The sequence below is a fragment of the Corvus cornix genome, chromosome 1, assembly GCF_000738735.6.
Source record: "Corvus cornix cornix isolate S_Up_H32 chromosome 1, ASM73873v5, whole genome shotgun sequence".
Classification (NCBI taxonomy): domain Eukaryota; kingdom Metazoa; phylum Chordata; class Aves; order Passeriformes; family Corvidae; genus Corvus; species Corvus cornix.
In genome coordinates, this window is record NC_046332.1 from 22,384,283 (window position 1) to 22,406,271 (window position 21,989).

Sequence of the window (21,989 nt, forward strand, 5' to 3'; positions counted from 1 at the left end):
GAGAGGGGGGTTTAGTGGATGGACTTCCTCTGCTCCACCAGTACACTAGGGAATATATGCAGGAGAGACTGGCTAGAGTGGTTCTGAAGTGATAATCTACTAAACTTTCTTAAATTTATTCTAAGGTGCCTACTCTGTGGAGAGCTACTGGAAACACAGTAGCTCACACCACAGCTCAGAACATGCAGATTACTTGATGAGGTAAAAGCTTCTCCATCCAGAATTAATACTTTTCCCTGGGTAGCACAGACATTTTACTGTGCAAGTTTTAATAAAAGATCCCCATGCAATACTAAGTGAAAGTGTTACAGAAAAGGGAAAAACCATTACCATGCTGTATTTTCAGACAGTGAAGTCCCTATTACAGGCATACTTACTGTGTCCTTTTCACAACACAATTTATACCACATACCCCAAAATAAAACCAGCTATTACAGCTAATTGATTTTTATTTGGCCAGTGAAGCATTTTTCCATGGAACTGGCACAAATGATTCCAGTTAAAAAAGATTCTCCTGCTAGTATAAACTCCATCTAGTCTGATTATTTAGGATTTTTTCCCCAGTATGCTTGTATCTGTCGTAAGACTTCTGCCTGCCTAGTCATATGCTAAGAAGGTTGAGAGAGAAGGTGAAAAATAGAGAAATGGAAATAGTGTTCCTGACTGACAGTACCATGCAAGCAAAATCTGTAGCTTTAGATCTCTCTGCAGAGGAGCTTTGCTACAGCAGTGTGCGTTAACTGCAAAGGAATTTCAAGCAGTTTGAGCACTACGACCTGTCAGAAGATGTAAAGGGAACCATGTTAGGCTTTTTTCTAGACTTCTAAAACTATTTGAGGAAAGTCAGGCTATCACTGGATGCTGTCCAACTTGAATATCACATTCATGTATGTTAACAGGAACAAAACCCTCCATTCTGGGCAATCAGAACACATGTTATCTTGAAAATGGTACAAAAGGACAATGGATTCCACAGGGGGAATTCAGGGTATGCCAAATAAATTCTAAATCTTTCTCACAACAGCTTAGTAAGACCTCTCACGGCCTTGTCAAATAGGGTTAATGTTTAACAGCTTTTTTATCAGCACTTTCTTTGTGAGCTTTAAAATAAATCCCTAATGTGTCACAGACATTCCAGATATAACTTCACTGAAGTTACAGGATTAGTTAAGGCCCGAACCAATGACTTTTTAATTTGGATTCAGTAATTTTAATCCATCTGGGCAAAATGTTTCTGAAGAACATTCAATTTTTTTTTCCTTTCGTGGGTCCTGTTCAGTTGGAATTTTTAAGAAGCCTAAAGAAGCACAAAGAAGATTTAAACCTGAGAAGACTGACTAACGTAAGTGAACCAATTTGTGGGAATACTAACAGACAATATTTGTCACCTCAAAGGGTAATAAAAATGTGACTTCCCATCTCTAAGTCGTAACACCTGCACTGCTTGCAAGAATTGCTTTTGTTGGTAAACCATCTGCACAATTAAGACGTAATAATGTCATTACCAAAATAACGGCTCACGTAAACGTGTATGATGGATTTGTGTAGTCAGCAAGAATGTGGTGCCATAACACATTATCCAGTATGGTTGAAAATGTTTATAAAATACACATGTAAAGTAGCTAAAGTACAAAATTAATGGTTACAGGGCTGCCTCTTTCAACCTTTCTTCAAGGGTGCTGTCCTGTCAACAACTATTACAGCTAAACTTTGTAAACAAGGCAACATATTGAAATTTCTGATAGGAAGCAAATGTCCCCATTCTAGAAATATGTGATGGCTGTGAAAATAAGTATGACTACCTGTGAATCTCGTAGGGCTTGCCAAAAACTATTCAAATGAAAGTAAAAGGTGTTAAAAGGATCCTGTTTCATCTCAGCCTAATGGGGCAACTAACATTTTTTGTTATGAGTTTCCCTTCAAGTCTTCTGACTACTTATTCTATTTCTGTAAGTCCCTCGATACTTAAAAGTTTTGGGACCAGGATTTAAACTTTAAAACTTTACCCAAATTCAAACACCCCCCTTCCATCTCTCTAGCTACTTCTTTCTAATCCCACTTAATTCACAGAGGAACAACCATGTCAAAAAACCTCCACATGACTGGCAGACACCTGAAGAGGTGTCCAGGAGTTTAACAAAATAAAGCGATATGAAAAACACAATTCAAGGAAACTTCATTGAAAAACATCCTGCTTTTATTTATGCTTATACCTGGAAGTTTTGTAGTTCCAGTGTTTTCAATTCATCTCATTTCCCAGAGTCAATAGTGGGAGAGATCTCAGAGGCTAGGCTGGCTTTAACCCATTTAGAGCCTCTGCAGGACAGACCTGATAACTGGGGCAGCTCAGAAGCAGTGTGCTGCCTTTGAGAGCAGCCCTTCACGAACAGGCTTCTGGTTCTGTTAACATCTAAGGCTTCTCAAGCTTCTGTGTCCAGCTCTGGATGAAGCAAACTGCAGCAATCAGTCTTAGAGATTAGAGACGCACAGACATCATTTTATCCTAAAGGGAAATGTTGTAAGCTTGTGGCCTTGAAGGGATGAATTAATCCAGCTATATTTCAGCCTGCGTTTCCAGAAAACATTTCAGACATGATGGTAGGGTTGCTACACCATCTTCTCCTTGGGGCCTATACTCCACAGGCCAAGAATCACTATCCTAATCTATTTAGAGTGGCAGATTCAAGCTGACAGCTGAAATAAACACAACAGAAAAGTACTAGGAAAAGAATTAGTATACCTGTGAGCCATCTAGGGCTTGTAATGACATGGCTTCATCACCCAGCCTCCAGTATGAGCACACTTGCAGGTCTGATATAGTTTCTAGCAAAGGGCTGTTTAAGGTCTCTGGCAACAATAAGCTTAAGAGCCCAGACAACAGACCTGTTGCTCCAAACACAATGTAAGGCAGAGACCACTGTACAGATTTCTGGAAAAAATAACAGAGTTAGGTTGAGATTGGTTCCTTGTAGTTCATATTGCATATTAAAGGAGCTAGCCTTTACAACCATTCTATCTGGCAGTGTTTGTGTTCCTGTTTAGTACAAAAGTCACCAATCCTTCTGCTGTGGGCTTTTTTGGTTGGTTGGTTGGTTGGGCTTTTTACCAGTATTGTCAATTGTATCTTGTCAATACTGTTACAACTCCACAGATTTTGTCATGAACTTTAAAAGAAATATCTGCTAAATTTGAGCTCAATTCTTGCCTCTAACATACGTACTTTTTAACAAATGCAACATCCCTTTGTAGAAGGGAATAGATATCACAGGAACACAGGCATGCTGCGTGGAAATCTCTTGAGGTCATCTAGGCCAACCACCTACTCTAAGCACAACTACAGCCACAACTAGACCAGGTTAGTCACCACTCCACACAATCAAATATCAACAAAATGCCAAGGACAGCAATTTCCCCTCCAAGTAGATTGTTCCAGGCTGCATTAAGCCTCTCAAGAACATTATTTTCCAAATTTCCTATCTAACCCCCAAGCCAAAACTTGTGATAAACATACGCTAACAATGTTGGTGAGTGTCAAAAGCCTTACAAAAGCCTTCCCTGTACTCCTCCCTTTCCTCATCCATATTGCCTTCTGTGATGAAATGGCTGACTATCAAATCAAACTGGCTGAGAAGGAATTGTCCTTAATAAATCCATGTTCAGTGATCCTAGTTACCTTCCTTGCCTTCACGTGCTTATAAACAGACTCTGGGAGGTCATGTCTCAATCTTCCCACAGACTGAATCAGAGGTTCCTGGTGCCACTATCTGATATTTAAGACACACACAGGATTAGCCTTTTTCCTCCCACAGCTACCAGTGATCCTTCACTACAATAGTTGCTTATCACAGATGGACACTTGCTTCACTATCCCGACCATTCTTACAGAATCTTATCCCATGGAATGGAAAGCTTTCAGCTCTAAGTGTTCTTGAACCTATTGCTCCTCCTACTGTTTGGTGGCCTTCTGCTTCCTCAACTGTGCTGACAGGCAGAGAGTCTTGGAGGCAAGCTTTGTCTTTCAAAACTGAAGTACAAGTATTTCAGCTAATTCCATGTCACCCACCAATGGCATGGATGCCCATCCCATTCATCAACAGGCATTTTCACTGAATTTCCTTTAGCTGACAGAATTCCTATTTATGTTCCTTGCTAGTTTTAGCTTCAACTGAGCTTTGGCATTCCTGGCATCACCTCTGACAGCCTAAGCAATGTTTATACTCTTCTTCTGATGACTACCCCTGTTTTCACAGCAAAGAAGGCTTATTTTTAAAAAGGGAGAGTTTAGCAATTTGTTTCAAAAATTCACCTTGTAAAGAGCAATTCTAAGCTGAGGAAAATAACAGGCTATGATCAACTAAAAGACCAACATTTCATCTCTTATCTCAGCAGTTAACTTTTCCTATTCTTACTATTAAGATAGAGCTCCAGACAAAAGACACTGAAAAGGTATTAAAATACTGGAAGGAATTGCAAAACACAAAAATAATTGATTGTTTTCTCAAATCAATGTTCATTTGTTATTTAACCAGAACTATTTTCATTTTCATGGAACCTTTTCAAACATTATGATCCAAGATTTGTGTCTCATGCAGTATCAAATCTCTGACACAATATAATGGATGCCCCAACTGCTACATAAAAGCTGCCTATTAAATCCACCTGGTAGACTGGCAGCAGTCTTGGCTTTGCCTGTTGTTCCCTAGAGGTGCTCACGCTCTCACCTGCCCAGTGCTTCATTCTGCAGATTAAAAGGCTCCCTGTGCTCACCTGCCCTTTTGCTAACCTTCTGCCTCACATGTAAGATGGCAAATGGCAGAGAGGAAAATTATCTGAGATGAAATCTGTCACATTAAAGGAATTGTCACTGGGCCTCAGCAAACAGCTGGGAAAAACTGGCACACTTTTACCTGCATACACTTAACACTCTAAGCTGAGGAAAGTAACAGTATCATCCCCACGTTTTGTTCTTCAGAATCCTTCTTTGTCTTGCCAGTGTATCAGATCTCCACATCATCTTCATTTACTGAAAGATGAACTGCTTGGCTGATATTTAATAATCCATGGATATTTAATGAAGTGCACTGACAGTAAAACTCATTTTTTCTCAAAAATATGAGTTATTGAGCCCATATGCTTAATTTTGATGCAGTAATTCTTTTAACCACATGGGTCTTTTGCTATCGCTTACGTAGCATTTGAAATTGGTATCACCATCTTGGTGATTTGAAATTATTGTATTTTAAGGTCCCCTAGCTAGGTCCCAAAATTCTAACTGAGCTAAAATACCTTCTAAATTAAATAATGCTGAGATTTTGTCTAATCACACAGATGATACTGCAATGCCTTTGGCCTACCATGATACTGTTAAGATAGGCAATTTATGTATCTTAGTTCATATATATCATTTATCCCAAACATTCCCATCTCTATAAGCCTCTGATGCACCAGAACCACGAAACAAAAATATACATAACAGAAGTTCAGACAAACCAATGAAGGGACAAAAGGCGCAATGATTCCACCAACACGGGAAAACATGGAGCAGGCACCCATTCCAACATTCCTATGAAAAAAACCAAAAATAATTAATCTTTTGCAAAGTGTTATTGAGCAAGGAAAAAGACTCATCAGTCATCACCCCGAGCACATTAACTGGCAAAGAAAAGTCAAATGCAACTGAAAGCATCTGAGGACAGGAATGAAACATGTTTTTGTGATTAAAATGAAGCAAAAATCCCCTTTACATTCAGAATTTTTACATACACACATAGTGAGGCAGAACAAGTGTGATTTCAATTTGTGCATCTTGCCTCTGTCTGAAACTCTGGCAGAATGTACTTATACAAATCCTATTTATCAGCAGATTTACCCACTCGTGAAAAACACCACAGTACAGTTTCACTGGTGGCTGACCATCATATGCACCCATATGGCAGAATCTTCTGTCTGCTCTGTCAGCACAAGCACAGGGTACTTTTGCCTCTAGTGAATGAAACCTTACTGTTGCTTACACACAGCCTATGAAGCATCAAGTTACTTTTACAAAGCTTACTGACCAGTCATCTTCGATGTTCCTGGTTTAGCAAGTATGATGATAGAGTTGTCTGGTTTTATAAAGCACTAATTAAAAGAAATATCAGCAGTGCTATTGTTATCCTCATTACTAGAAGGGGAGTTGTAAGCAGGCCAAGCAGCTAGAGGTCTATTTTACTGTTACATAAAAATATGGTTAGTGTGAAGAGAACACTGCAAATTTGATGGAAGAAGAAGTGAGAAGAGGATAAGGGAAGAATTCTCAGATGTAAAACTACATATAATCATTATACGTAACTGAAAAATTCAAGTTAAAAATTACAGTTAATAGAAAAAAATTAAGACAAATAAAAGATGATCATGTAAGAGAACCAGAAAAATGAAGACTTGAAATTAACTTGTGTTACCTGATGACTGTAGGATAAAGTTCTGATGTGTAGATGTAGACAATGTTAAAAGCAGCACTGATTGTCAGTTTTCCCAGCAAAGACAGAGAGTGACTATTCACCACTGCAAACACTCCAGTATCTGAGAGAGAAAATGTGACCCTTGTAACGCTTTTGAGCACTCAAATACACCTCTAATAATTTCAATCACACAACAGTATGGTGTGAAAAGGAATTTAGTGAAGAATCTAAAAGCTGAAACTACAACTCAGTATTTTCAGAGTCTACCACTACTTAGATACTAAATTAATTCTATCAGAAAGTTGAAGAAAAGTATAACAGATACATTTTCCAAAAGTTATCCCTTTTTTTTTTAACAAGAGTCCTGTTCACTGTCATTTCTATAGGATGACAGCATGTTTCTAACATTTTTACATTGAAAGGAAGATGCTGTAAAGAACCATACCAAATTTCCCACCCAGCTTAGTTTGTCAGAACAGCCAGTGCTTATTTGCTTGTATTAGGCAAATCGGAGCTCATGCCCAGTGAAGACAAGTGCCTCCTTCCGGCCAGTGAGCCATTCCACTTCCTAAGGCACTTCACCCTTGCCTGACTTGGGCAGTCCAGTATACAGCTGATTTCCTGGGGTCTCACAGTTCTGTCCCCTCTTTTCACATGTTAAGTTTGGAACTAAATGCAAAAACTACTTGATGACTGGTACCAGCCAAACCAGAATATCGCAAAGTGTCCACGCTCTAGCATCTGGAATATTTCTGAAAACTTGAGTTGTACTGCTTTAAAAAAGCTTTACCTATTAGACCCACTGCCATCTAGAGCAACTTCTGTACTCTGTCATAGATGTTTAATTTCTTGAATCACTCTTCAAGTGTTCGAAAGATTCTCTCACTTTATGAAAGGTAATATACATCCACAAACCTTACAAGCAAGGTGAATTTATCTATCTGGTCTTAAAAAGAAAAATTGCTACGTAATCTGAAAATTAACATTAGTGCATCTTTAAACAATTTGAGTTTAACTTCACATTTCTTAAAGAACCCCCCCAATTCAGAAGTTTATCAGAATGTTCTCTGAGCTGTAAGTTATGTGGTCACATTACTATTACAACAATCACACTACTCTTGAACATTACAGAGCAGTGAGGGAAAGATGGAGACTTGCCCCATCACTCAATTCTTCTGATCTTCTGACATTGATCTTCCATTTGGAGAGATACACCCAAGTCGCATGGGTACTACTTACACTAAGATATCACCTGGCTAATGGAGATACCACACAAAACATCGTTCATTGCGATTACATCAGAAACACTCGAAATGAGCAACTGATGCGAACAGAAGTAAAGGGCAGAATCCAAAGGCAAAAATTCAAATCCAAACCTTTCTAATACAAGTTTTATCTAATGTCTTAAGAAGGTTACAGCTTATTCTTTTTTTTGAGTTGGCTTCTCTGGCTTCAAAAATTGAGACTCGCATGTGGTATGAGCCTAATCTTCCAGCAACCATCAAACTCTTAGGCTGTAGGATGCTGCCTTTACCAATTGTTACCACATACTCCAGAAACGAAACAATACTTACCTTTCTTCTTAGGCAGAAACATGACAATAAGACAAGCCAATCCTCCCAGGAACAGAAACGCACTCAATGTTCGCTTCCGACCAAACCTGATACGCAAAGATAACAAAGGTTTATATTCTGCATTGGGTTTGTGCGTTGCAAAGTAATGAATCCTCTAAATTCACACTGACTCTTTATTTGCAGTTGGGAATTCTGAATACCATCTTCCACCAACACTTCCTCTCACACCGTTTTTAAACAAGCTTCTGCTGCACACTTAACAAAATGAGTGCCAACTTTATACAGCGACTGACAATTTCTAGGATTTGGAGTTGCCTCTCGCTGTGTGTGACATTTGTAAACCTCCTCAGGAGACACAGAAGAGAGGTTGGGAGGAAAAAACTGAGAGACATTGTCCAGAGTATCGTGGTTCAGGAAAAAGCTGAGTGTCTGCTCTCCTCACACAGTAGTTCACACAGGTACTGCTATTGCAGGAGACCACACACAGCTCCAGCAGAGTGGAGTCGCGTAGCTCTGTCCCAGCAGAGAGGACGGGATCACGGGGCAGCGGTGGGAAGGACGCTATCTAGTGTTAGCCTGCAGTCAGCGCAGCTTCCACCGAGCTACATCAACCCCGTCTGAGCCAGAGACATGCCTCACCATTAGATGAGCGACTGAAAACAAGTTGAACTGCTATCTGAAATAGAGATAAATCAATGGCACTTTCACATTGAAGTGGGAAGCCCCACACAACAGATATAAGCTAGGAGGTGTGATACATAGGAAACCTATCTTTGAGAAAAGTTATAATGAAATCCTGAATGGGTTAATAAATTCCACACTTACCACTTTTGGTTAATCAAGTAAATACAGATTGGGTACGCTGGGATTTCTATCAAGCCTGACAGGGCTAAATTGGCATAAATACTTCCACCTAAGTCACCCACATTAAGGGTAAGACCATAGTAAACCAAGCTGCACACAAACCTGCAAAAGACATGAAAAAAAAAAAAGTAAAATCAAAGCTGACACTGCCTGCCAAATTGAAGCACTGGTCTGGCAGAATATATGACAAACTATATTTAGTGTTCAGCAGATAGGTCTAAAATGTTTCTCTGTATGATGCTTTCTAGGCAAATAAACCATTATGTCTCAGCACAGACCCAATTCCTGACTTACTACTGAGTAAAACTTAAGACTACACTTAAGAAGAATGTGCATAAACCAGAATACAGTTAAAACACAATCACAACTGTATTATTTGACTTCAGAAATGTCTTTGTCTCTTTTGTTTTTATCAGGTTACACTTTCATCCACACTTTTTCCAATTGTGTGTAAACCAAATTTCTCAAGCAGTTCAAGTAACACTTCACCCTTCTTTTAATTTCTACACCCTGATCCAGTTTTACTCATTCTCCAACTGTTTAACTTTTCTTTTGTAACCCTATTGTCATGTTAGCCCCCATGTCAGTAAAGGCAGTTGTCTTTACAGAGAGGAAAGAAACTGGTCACTAATTCATTCTGCAGTAAATCAGCAATTCTCATTTAAGGAAGAGAACAATCAGCTATTTATTCTGTAGTAAGCATTTGGAAAAGCAACAGGAAAACAGCTCAGTGTTGTATGCTGGCAAAATAATTTTATTCTTAATACGTCTTTCCCAAATATATGCATTATAAAAGCAACTATATGAGCAGTAATGCCTGAGGACCTGCATACCATGCACCACATAAGATTTCTTTAAAGTACCACCAAAAGACCTCAGGGCTAGGGAGGTATCTGAAAAAAACCAGGCCCTTTCGGAGTTAAATTTCTGCTAGTGACTAGAGGGAGCATCACAGGCTCCTGCTCCTCACTATGCCAACTGCCAGCACTGGCAGCACTTTCTCTTAAGAAAACAAACATGCTCATTAGACAAGGTAGGCCACCCACCTGCTAATGGGCTCCTTACAAAACAAGGAATAATCCATGTGACAAGATACTGACAGCACTGGGCCTAAGAGGAGGACAGTGTGACTAATCTCAGCAGCCTTGAGGGTCAGAACAGAAGAGGTAGTTCTCAACTATTTTGATACTCAAAAAGCAAGATAGAAATGCAGACACAAAACACCTCAGAACTGGACTGTAAAAACAGCTTTGTGTTAGGATCCTTTTTAGGTACGTTGCCCCTAACAATCTGTAGGACGAGCCAATTCTCAGCACCATATTCTCTCAAAGACTTAAAGAGGTCGCAGTAGCACAGCTGGGCCTACAAAGTATTTCAAGTACCAGGTGAACATCATGATCAAGGTGCGTCCCAAGAGAATCCTGTATCGGAACAGGTCCAGAAAGCTGCCAGCCTCTCTGGAGCTCCTCTCTGCTGGGAGTTTTAATGAGAAAGTGCATTTCTGCTTGCGGTTCCTCTTTGCAATGAGGTAGAGGGCATCTTCTGCCTCATTCAGACGGCCCTGGGAATAGAGCCAGCGGGGGGACTCGGGAATGAATCTGAAACACACACACACACAGACACCTTTAGGGATTTTCTTCTCTATGAAGCTGAACTTGTCTAAAGGAATAAGGCTGAAATACACTTCAGTATAATAAAGAGTTTTTCAAACAACCCTTCAGGTATAAAATTCACTTATTGAAACAGAAGCAAAGCATGTTGAAAGGAAACATATGTCATACATAATTTAGATACCAAGAAATTACATTGAGTGCATACACATATACACACATAGCACAATATTACAAGTTATAGTATGATTAGGATCCTGTCTTTGGAGAATTCAGAATTAAGGAGGGACACATTACTACAAGTAACACAGGATGTTTTTGTAAGACCTATTTCTCATTTTCCGTAAGACCAGCTTTCATTTCCCATTTTCCAGCTTTTTCCCAAATTCTCTCCCATAGACAAGAAGGCAGAAACTCTGCAAAGGTCATGCTCCTCATGTGCACTGTTCACTTGACAGGTCTGTAACTCCAACATTGTCTACTAAACAGATCTTCTATTACTTTCAGACTTCCAGGAGTAATTTAAACTTTAGCCTTTTGCCAGAAGCTTTTTAAGATTTTTGCCTCTGATCTAAAATTATATTTTTCCTCTAAGTTTAAAAGAATGTGATTCTGTGTTTTCACCAAAGAAAAAGGCTTAGAAAGGAACGTATTTTCTTCCCCAGGATAAAAATCTGATAGTATTTTCTACATAGAGTAATTTTTAAGCAATATGGCAGGGAGGCAGTGTGAAATTTGGAACTAAAAAACCTTTTTCTTAGAGGAAAGATAGGCCTCTGAGCACAGCTTTGAAGTTGCAAGCATAACTCACTTTAAAAAGTTGAACATATCAATCTGAAAGTTAATTTTTTTCCCCAAGGGTCCCAAGCACCACAAGGTTTTGAAATATCTAATGTGTCATCTCTGCCTTTGACCTCAAGAACAGCCTCAAAGACCTTTCCCTGAGTTCTGATGCTTCCTTTGAAAGGGTGTAAGGACTTTTTGAGAAGCAAAAAAAGCTTTATTCAAAGAGTTACTGAAGTGAAGTAGATATTGGAAAGGAAAAATCCTCTAGTTTAAACAGCAGCTAAAGTAATTTCATTCTTTCAGTTACTGAGATTTAGATGTCAGGAAGTATGTAAGAAAAGAGCACACTGCGTCACAAAGCTTTCAGTGTTGAAATTGACAAAGTCCCTACTATCTTCAAAAATACCACATTTGAAAAATTAAAGGGAGCTTCCCATTTTTTTTTTTTGCATGCCACCTTTAAGACTGAAAAGGCAAGCAATTTTGATGCTGTTCCTTCTGTGTGAACACAAGCATCACATTATCACAAAACCATGAAACCATTCCTGTATCTTTTCCCACGTATTTATAGTGCCTTGGAGCACATCAGTTTAGATCATCTACATACACCAGCTGAAGAATAGGATGTGCTTCTCTCCTACTCTAGAGACTGTTCCCATCTACAGTAATACAGCACATACAGTACAATGTAGACTTACAAGCTCAAACATTGCAGCACTACTATTTGAAGAAACCACAGACCATTGGGGGAGGGGAGGGAGAGGGCTACAAGTTGAGAGAAATACCTTATTTACATAATTTCATGCCATCCTAGAAAGGCACTTGACTTAATAGTATGGTTACTCCGTTTTGTTGTTTTGGGGTTTTTTTTGACATCTTTCTTTATGAAACTCAGTTTGAAAAACAACTTACAGAGAGAGAAGAAAGACGAGTGTTCCTTCCAGGTTAACCACAACAGCCAGAGTCCTCCAGGAACGAATGAAGTACCCTAATAAAGCATACTGGGCAATTCCCACTGCAAAGAACAAGCCACCAATAGAACCTAACGTACAATTAAAAACAAAACAGAACATTATCACTTCTGTAAGAAACATTAGCAAATCCCAACACATGCGATCAGACAAGAACTAAGTCTTCATTAACAAAAATTCATTCAGCAATTCAGGCAAAGCCATGGCTCTTTGATCAAAGAATACCCTGTCCTTCACTCATGCAGAGCAGAGGTATATGTCTAATTGGAAAGATCAATAAAAGCTCAAAAAGTGCTCTTCTACATCCTCCACACCCAACAAAGCCCTGTGAACAATTAAGTCTTCTAATTCCAAATATGAGTACGTGTGTGTATGCAGCATAAGTATGCAGCTTTCTATGTGTAAACCTAAATACTACAAAACATTGAAAAACTGCTAGTTTTAGGAATATGTAGTATTCATTTGTAGATCCCATGATTTGTAAGATACCCTGTTTAAAACAGTCTCAGCACAGCACTTCTTGGGCTTTGTAAGTCAGGCCCTGGAGCTGTAGCAGTACAGGTTACACACACCATATGTGAAGGACAGGTCCAACATTAGCAATCGAAACAGTTAAGGGTGTCTGCACCTTCTAAATTCAAAGGGCAATTACTGGGACAACTTTTTTTTTTTTTTTTAACATATAAGCAAGAGTTGTCTCATCCTCCTATGATATAAAAACACTTTTGATTTCTTTTTAAGAACTGCCAGGAAGGAAAGAATTGATATTTAGCATACGAACACTTAGTTCTAGCAGAGTCCAACAGTCTGATACAGCTCAGCTGTGGCAAACTTCAGATGAGTATTTAGCTGGGTGACATTCATGGGAGATATTTCAGCTGGATCTTTGTCAGCTTGAGTGATGCAGAGATCGGAATGGCCCCACGTCATCTACTCTGCTTGTCCATGGTTCATATTAAACAAGCAGAGTTCAAAGACTGTGATCACAGGTATGCTCCAGTGGAGCTGAATTTGCAACTGCTATGGTGTTAGCTTTGTGTGCCTCAAACGGTGTGTGAGACTGAAATCTATGAATTCTGACAATAAAGGCACTTTACCTGCTAATGCCCAGTAGGCTGTACCCACACACTCATTCAGTAGAACAAAGGCTACCAGTGACATCCCACCATTCATCACCCCTACCAAGAATCGAGAAATGGCAAAGAATTCATACGAGGGTGAGAATCCGTTTGCAATGGCAAACAAGATGTCAAGAGCAAAACCTGGAAAATAAGGCAAAAAGTTTCGTTTTAGAAGGGTACCCGAAGAAGCAGAAGCATTTACTGATATCTTTACTTGATCCCCACTGGCATCTGTCCTAAGCCATCACAGTCAACAATACTATCGCAGGCAGTATTTTTTCAAAAAAAATTTAAATACACAGGGTCAATATCAAAAAAGGAGGGGACACAAAAGGAGTGGTTTTTTGATAAGCAGCTTGCAGTTTGAACCTTTAAATTCAGTTCATGGCAGACAATTTTTTTTATACACTCAGAACCATTGTCTGACTCCTGTTAAAGATGGCTTTATATTTGTCCCCGACCCAGAAGCCACAGGTTAAATATATGACCAAATATCTCTCCTCAGAGAGAGAGAGATTTTCAGAGACCAGTGTATAGAAACCACAGAAGAGAAACATTGCCAGGGGACAATACATGGTGGGTTTGCACTGCACAGCAGGCCCACCTTTATGTGCTTTGAATGACGGTTGTTCCTTAAAAGAAAAACAACAAACATAAAACATTTTTTAAACTCTACATGCTCATCCATTGACACACAACTTTATACATACACAAAACGTGCTGTTTCAAATGTTGTTTGATCCAGGGACAGTTAGAAAGCTTATGAGCTTCAAAACAGTATGAGGATCAAAAATACATAAAAAATAAATCATGCAGACAGGAAAGAAAAGGTGCAACAAATTCCTGACAGGTTATACATGTAAGGACGCTGTTAAAAAACTACTAAAAATAATAATTGCAACTTGCAGAGATCCCATGAGCACAAAGTTGCATGAGTGAAAGCCTTTATGGCATGACTCACAAAGCCAGAACACTTTGTGGATATTCAAACAGTAACTGAATAGTGAAATATTAATTTCTTGTCTCAACTTACACGGCACCAGTATATTGGAATGCCAAAAAAACCAAAATCATAGCACATGATTTACAGCTGCATATCAAACTCCCAGCAGAAACTGGGCTCTTGCCACTGATCTTCAGGGACATGACACCTCCACGTCATTCATTTTGTTGAGTGGCAGTGGTTACCTGTGAGATAGACTTTCTTCCTCCCGAAGCGATCGGAGAGCTGGCCAAAGGAGATGGCTCCAACAAACACACCACTGAAGTAGAAAGAACTGGCAGCACTGACTTTGTATGATGCATTGCCAATTAAAAACCACTGGATGGAGGGGGAAGAAAAAACCAGGAATAACAAAACAACAAAAAGGCAAATTAACCAGAATCCAAACAATTCACCAACAGCTAATAGCTGGAGGGGATGATACATATTTTAAAGAAGCTCAAACTCTGCATAAATCTCCTAAGCATCATATTCAGTAAATCACCAGTCCCCACTGTTGTCTCCCAAAGTCACTGCAGGATACTAACAACTGCACAGTTCTCCCAAATCAAATGCAGTCTTTGAATCTGAAATCAAGAACAGATTCCTCACAATACTCTAATTTTTGCAGCTTTCTCCCACTTTCCCTTTTTCTGCCTTCTTTCACATAAAGCTATTAATCTAAATAGACTCAGTTCTACTTATTGATGTGTCACTGCAGTGTGTAGGCACACAGTGTGAAAAAATAGTTGTGGTTTATGTCTGAAGATAATCCTGCACATGCTCCTCTTTATGAACTGTCTTGTCCCTGAGAAATACTTTGGTAGAATTAGACAGGTTAGTCATGTTTTCTGCACACACATCTTTTTTACAGTGTACTTTGTAATTTCCAGTTCTTTTCAATTCCAAATACAAAGCTGATCTTGAAAAGTTTGATTCGTACAGGCTTAACGTCTCAAGTTGAACCTCACAAAATTCTTTGTCCCTCAGAAGTGTAGAATGAAAATATGCCATGCTCTCATTGTTCAAAAGTTATTTCCTTTTGTATTCTAAACACTCCACATCTTCTGTTCTTTTTCTATTCCTCTTGCACCTTGAGATAATGTTTCCTTTTAGTGACAACCAACTCTTCTTCCTGTGCTGGTAAGCTGGTGATTATGTCATTATCCCTGCAATAACACTCTAATCTTCTCTTCATAATCTCCTCTTCCGCTACCAAAATCCCATTAAATATCCTTTCTAGCAAAGCTTATATTATTTCAAAGCTCAGTTATAAACTACCTCATCAGGAGAACAGAGCGATGCAATTAAACCTCACAAAGATTAGGATGCTAACAAAACATCATTCATAAGCTCCAAGAAAATAACTTGCTTACTTTCTAAAACTGCTTCATTTTGAATTGTTACTTTAACAGGGAGGTGGTTACTAATACAGTAGGAAATGCACCCCTAAAGCACCAAAACTGACAAAATTCAACTGAAACCAACATGACAGAAGCTTTTAAAGCTTCTGCAGACTTTAAAAACAATTCTCAGAAAAATACATTTGTAAAATAATTGCATATGAGATTAATTTTATCCTGAAATAACACGGTCAGTTTGTTTTAGAACTGCTACAAGAATCATGCCCTAACTTTTGGTATAAAAATTTAAAAAGCTGGCAACATGAAAATTGTTGACATGAGATGCTTTCTGAATCATTCAGGGATTAAGGGATAATTTGGTTGCAAAGCAAAATTTGTTCTGAAAATTTATCTCAACATCTAAGCCCTTTAGAGAGCTCAAGGCTTTTCTCTTCTACATAAAAACATACTGCATTTATGCTTATTCACAAATCAAGCTTTTTACATCAGAATATTTTTCAGTGTAAATTCGTAATGGTTACGTTATCAGTGATGCCACAAGGTTAAGCACTGACATGTCCTCCTCAAATGTAGGAAAAAACTTCTTTACAATCACTCATGAAATCAGATTAATAACGAATTAGTGGTGAAATATTCCCCAAATATATATGTTCTCTCTCAAAATCTTGTTGTGCTTAGCACATAACTTCCAAATATACCAAATATTCAGCTAACAAATTAATAAAAGCTGTATTTTAATAGAGGGAAACAAAAGACATAAGAAGATTTTATTCAAATGGGCCTTTACTAAAACACATGCTAAAGAATTAGAAAGCAGAATCTATACAAGTTGCCTTGGGTTTGGGGGTTTTGGCTTGTTTTGGTTGAGGAGATTTTTTAGGTTTTTTTATTGCTCATGCAGGTTTTGTTCTTTACCTGCATTTCTTACTTATGCAACCAAAAAGTATAAAAATCTGTACAAAACCTATCTCATATGCTAGGGTCTACAAGCATGTCTGACTTGTCAAGTTTAAGAGAGTAAAAGATTCTTGGATAAGTTAAAAAAAACAAAAAAGAAAAACCCCAGAGAAAATTCAAAAACCTGACTGAATTTTAAATAATGCTTAAGAAATCCACCATCCATTAAAATTTTAATTTAAATGGTATCATAAGTACTCATCCTCTTTATTGCCAGAATACGAAGCAATGCCTTTTGTACACAATGGCTTGGTACTATTCCAAAGCTGGCCATTTTTATTAATATGGTCCTAACCAATAAAGCGCTTCACAGGAGTAATTTGGATAGCAGTAATACCTCTGGACAATAGCCACAAACTATCAAGTGGTACTACACTTGACTCCACAGTTCAGCTCTACATTCAGGCCTTGTAACCAGGGCTGTTGTACAGAACAATTTGACATTAACAGATACTGACAGCCCCAGGAAGGGCAGGTGCTACACACATAAACACAGAGTCTGGAATCATTCCTGTAGGGACTGTGGCTAGATCATGAGAGAAATTGCTTAAAACACACAGAGGCTGTGCCAACGAAGCTAAAGCTTGTTTTGGAATAGAATGTGAGGGAGCTGCTTTGTCCACCTGACTCCCCACTGCCAATGTTCTCATATCTGGAGTTGCAAAGACTGCAGGAGCCACTTCCTCCAGTGCTTGCTAACTCCATGATGGATGCAGTACATGCACTGGAGCTCAGCAGGGGAATTTCAAGAGGTGCCCAGAAAAAGCTCAGGGTCCATAAAGCATTTTAAACGTATTAGTAAAATGAATGCCATGATTCCAGCTCAAACGTGGAACCAGGCTGCAGGATGCAGTATGTAACTTCCACACAGAAAAGGTGGAAAGTTTCGGAGCACAATGCTGGTCAAGATCTGCACAGCTATATAAAGCTAGCTTTTGTTGCCAGTAAAGACATGAGCACATTACCTGTTCTCTAACTGGAGGTAGCACGTGTTTCATTTGCTAATCAAAACATGCATTAGTATGCAAGACAAAAGCAGTACAACGAGTCCCCCAGAACCACCTCAGTAAGATTTACACACGAGGCTGCAAAACACATTTCAGACTTACCTCAGAGACTATGGATGTGAAGCTGCTGCCAAAGTGTACATGCTTGCGCACCTCACTGCCATTGGCAATCAGAAGCCATTCCCCAAAAGCTCTCTGCTCGCTCACTGAACGGTTGCCATGGCTCTGATTAGCTGAGAGCTCTTGGAGATCCCAGTGGTAGGGAGGAGTTGCACCCACCAACGCAATGAGGATGGCTTCAGTGGCCACATAGAGCTGGCATGAAAGACAAAAAACATCACTGCTCAACTTACATCCAAGCAATGTCTCCTCCACTGGATCAAATTAGTATTAAAAATATTCCTACTTTTATATTTGCCTTCTACCACTACGAGATGTCTTGTATAGCCCCTGTCTTATCAAACAGCACACACTGAAGAACCACAGCTTTAACAAAGTGGTTCTTGCACGTTTTATGTGTTGGATATTTGAGAGAAGTTCCCCTACTGACACCTTTCACTCAGTCAGAGGGCCCCAAACTCCCACCCACAGCAGGTACAGATCCTGGATGGAGGAAGAGTCATTAGAAGTCCTAAGGAGGAAAAAACCCCTATTCTTTAATGCAAGTACATTACTCTTATATCCTCTTCTTCCACCTGTGTTGTTCACTTCCCTCTAATTTGGTATTTGGAATAGATCTCCCCATGGTTTCATACCTAATCTTTCCCAGTTTTAACAAAATTCCTTGCTGGCTGTCTATCTTCTGTGGACCTGTTTTACTCTCAGAAGAGACAACCATGTGAACACACATACACATTTTTTATATACCTACACATTTACAGATACACACAAGGTCTAAATAGTGATCAACAGCACCTTTTGTTTAGGAAAGAATAAATAAAACTGCTGGAAACCCAGACAGTTCAAGCCTGGTGTAGAGCTGGGTTACTGCTGCTTGCTCAGAAGAACATTCATAGGTCACATTACAGCTACAGTTTAAAATCTGGTGGTTTGAGACCTGTTTGAACATAGAAGTGGCACAAATTCTGCAACAGAAGACGGATCATTAAGTCTTCAGAGAGACGAAAGGAGTTGCTAGTAACAACGCCACACACTCTTCAAATAAAACTGCTTCGTCTCAAGCCCTCACTGAGGAACTATAACACGGCACAATGGTTCTTGACAAAACAAACAAACAAAAAAAACCACCCTTCCTCCATAAAAAACCCTCATTCCAACCCTCTCCATTCTATAAACCCTACCTAGGCACCGCCTGAACAGTCCCTGCTCTGCTCCCAGCATCTCCTCCCCATGTTCTTGGGAAGAATGTATCCACAAGAAGTGTGTTCTCTTTGAAGGCTGCTACACAAATAATTGCCAAAACTGGGAGGACCATAGGCACAAAAAAAGCAGCCTGAGGACCTCTAAATTCTGACGGAAGCAACACCAGATAATACTGCTCTGTTCTGTACAACAGCTGAGCAGCTGGAGTTACACGCAGATCTAAATGAGAATTATTATTAAACTGAAACAGAGCCCCCCTGAAAAGCATTTTTCCCCATCAGCCCCTTTTTGTATTCTACATGAGAAACTGCTACTTTAGTAACAGCAGGTAGATAAATATTTTTTTAAATAATTCTTCTTCCATTTTCCATTAAAATTATCAAATATCAGAAGAAATTGGGAAAAAACCAGTTAACTGCTATTTATTTAAGCTAAAGAACAACTTCTAAATCAACAACAATGAAAAGTAAAAGAACTCATCTGGGAAAGAAGGCAAGGACTAAGATCACATGGGAAAAGAGGTTTTAAAAAGCTGAGCGGCCATGTTGCTAGGGATGTGTGGATACGGTACTCTCAAGAACAGCTTGAAATTACTGAGAAATGAGAATTACAGGTCATGATGCGTGGTGCATCCCTCCTCTGACTCGCTCAGACACTTATGTGTCAGGACTAAGGGAAAACATCCTTGCTTTTGTCTTGTGAAATAATAAACATACTTTTGAAGTAGATCAGGAAATGAAGTCCTCAAGGCGCTTGGTTTAAAGAAGGAAAACATAACACTTTTCATTTTTACTCTAGGTGAAACCCATTCTAGCTACAGAAAACTGAATAGAAAAATAAGCGATTGCAGGCACATGAAGAAACACTACAGGGCTTTTTTCGATTAAAAAAACCAACAATCAGCCTTAAGCATCCTAGTGGCTGCAGCAACCAAGGATATCACAAAGATAGAAATACTTTCAATTGGTTTGTGCAATCAGCAAACCATATGAAGATGGAGACGTGTTTTGATGTTATCAAATAGTACTGTTCTATACTCAAGTTCACTAAGTCACTGCTGACACAAAATTCTCCTTCCTAGTAAACACCTGCCTTGTATTTTGGGTAAGAGATACAGTAAACCCTATTAATTTCATTGTGGAAACAAACCAAAGCCCACAAAACACCCCCAAAAATTCATTTACAATTCTGAAGGTCAGAAATAGTTTCTAGATGTGATCTTAAAAACATGATGAAGGAAACTTTAGGCTTAATTACAAAATAAAGTTTTCATTTAAGTAAGAGTTGTGCTAATGAATCTGAAGATTCCTCCTTTAAGAATTCTAAATGCTTGCACTTAACAGTAACATAGTTGTGCAGACTGGTGAACAACACAAAACACTAACAAATCAAATAGAAATGTTATATAACAGCTGTATAAAATATAAAATGGCTACATTATATGCACTGCGGCAAACAAAGCCCTTCATTTTTCATTTGTTCTGTAACCCAAGTCAAGCCAAATATATGTCATTTAGTCTATAGTTCCTATTCATAGAACATTTTAATTGGCTCTATATGGATGTTAACAGTTCCCTACCAAATTCCCTACACTGATCTGTATTAATCAAGATGAATACCAAGCACATGGGGACAAGGCACCCACTCACAGTCACTGATGATGCGATGCTTAGAGTTCTGTTAGTTGAGGTTTCTCCTGTTTGTTAAAATTCTCTTTAGGTTAAAATTTTATAGTCTGCCTAAATTAGAAGACTGTGGTGTTAGGGAATTTATTAAAAGGCAATGCCCTAATAACCTGTGAACTTTCACATTCCCCGTTAAGTAGAAGGGATTTTAGTTAGCCAGTCAAAGCTATTTCACTAACTGATTTTGAAATTAACTTAAAATTATTATTAATAGAAGTGGCTGACATGTCTTGACCAGCTTTCCTGATGTTCGTTTTCATAATAAATTATATGCAAGAAAGATGTAGAATCTCTAATAAGACTAGCAAGGAAGGGGGAGAATGAATTTAAAGCTTCACTTGTGTATAGTGAAAACGAACACAAAAATAATTTAAGAAAGTCTTTTAGTGCTCATAATTTACCCATTATGAAGCACAAATGAAAAAACAAAAGCAAGACTTCAATTCTAGGAAGAGGAGCTTTCAACGTTTTTAGTCAGCTCATCAGCAATTCCCAACTAGCCTGGTCATCCTAGACAAGTATCAGCTGAAGCATTCACTGCTGAACAAAAAAATGAGTAAGACAGTAACTTCTGACCTTTGGAATACAGAAACATTAAAACTGCACCCTGAGGAAAGACAAATTAAGGAAGAACAATGAATGACCTTGCTCTGGCCTTTGATAAAGACACGGTTACAGTTCAGGATTAGAGTAATTTCTTCTGAACCCATGACAAGCAGCTGAAAAGCTGGAGGGCAACCTAATTTCTGAAAATCTGATGATCTCATCTGCTCCAAGTCATTTCTAAAGGGTGATATGGCTTTAAATTCACATTATTTTTTCTCCTCAATAACTCCTATGTAGAAAAGCCCTAAAATGTCTTCTTACTGCAAAATTATTATTTGCTGCTGACAACATATTCCTCTACGAAACTATTCTTCCCTTCTTGGTGGCATGGTAAGAGAACACCATAAGAGAGAAGAAAAGGCTGTCATAGTTAAAGCAAAGAACCCCCATGTGCAGAAGAACATCACATCTCAGTTACTTACCAAGCCCAGACCCAGTCTGAGAGGGAATATTTCCCATGAAGAATGGAACCATTGTTGGTTATTACCTGTGACTTATCAATGACAGAGCAGACACAGATTTTGAAAGAATTTAGGGTTTCTGCAGAGCACAGAGAAAACCTACACAGTTTAGAGTTTTTCAGCCTGAAATTGCTGGCCTCCAGAATCCACAGCAAAAAGTCCAAAGTCTGTCCAAAACCTTACATAACTTCATTCTAGAAATTCTTTAACATCTACAATGAAGACAAACTCTGCACAG

General features: G+C 38.8%; 1 protein-coding gene across 5 annotated transcripts in view; it reads right to left on the minus strand.

Annotated features, from left to right (window-relative positions):
• Positions 1-21,989, minus strand: part of SLC22A15 (solute carrier family 22 member 15) — a 48,970-nt gene that overhangs the window by 18,064 nt on the left and 8,917 nt on the right. For 4 of the 5 annotated variants that reach the window (XM_010395960.3, XM_019283762.3, XM_010395961.4 and 1 more), the window contains 10 exons: positions 17,779-17,991; positions 14,555-14,687; positions 13,343-13,507; positions 12,187-12,316; positions 10,261-10,476; positions 8,840-8,980; positions 8,015-8,100; positions 6,441-6,561; positions 5,491-5,563; positions 2,741-2,929 (listed from right to left, as the gene is read on the minus strand). In XM_010395960.3, the coding sequence (XP_010394262.2) occupies positions 2,741-2,929; positions 5,491-5,563; positions 6,441-6,561; positions 8,015-8,100; positions 8,840-8,980; positions 10,261-10,476; positions 12,187-12,316; positions 13,343-13,507; positions 14,555-14,687; positions 17,779-17,991 (1,467 nt within the window). The remainder of the gene's footprint in view (positions 1-2,740; positions 2,930-5,490; positions 5,564-6,440; positions 6,562-8,014; positions 8,101-8,839; positions 8,981-10,260; positions 10,477-12,186; positions 12,317-13,342; positions 13,508-14,554; positions 14,688-17,778; positions 17,992-21,989) is intronic. The other variant, XM_039558684.1, reaches the window with a different exon arrangement.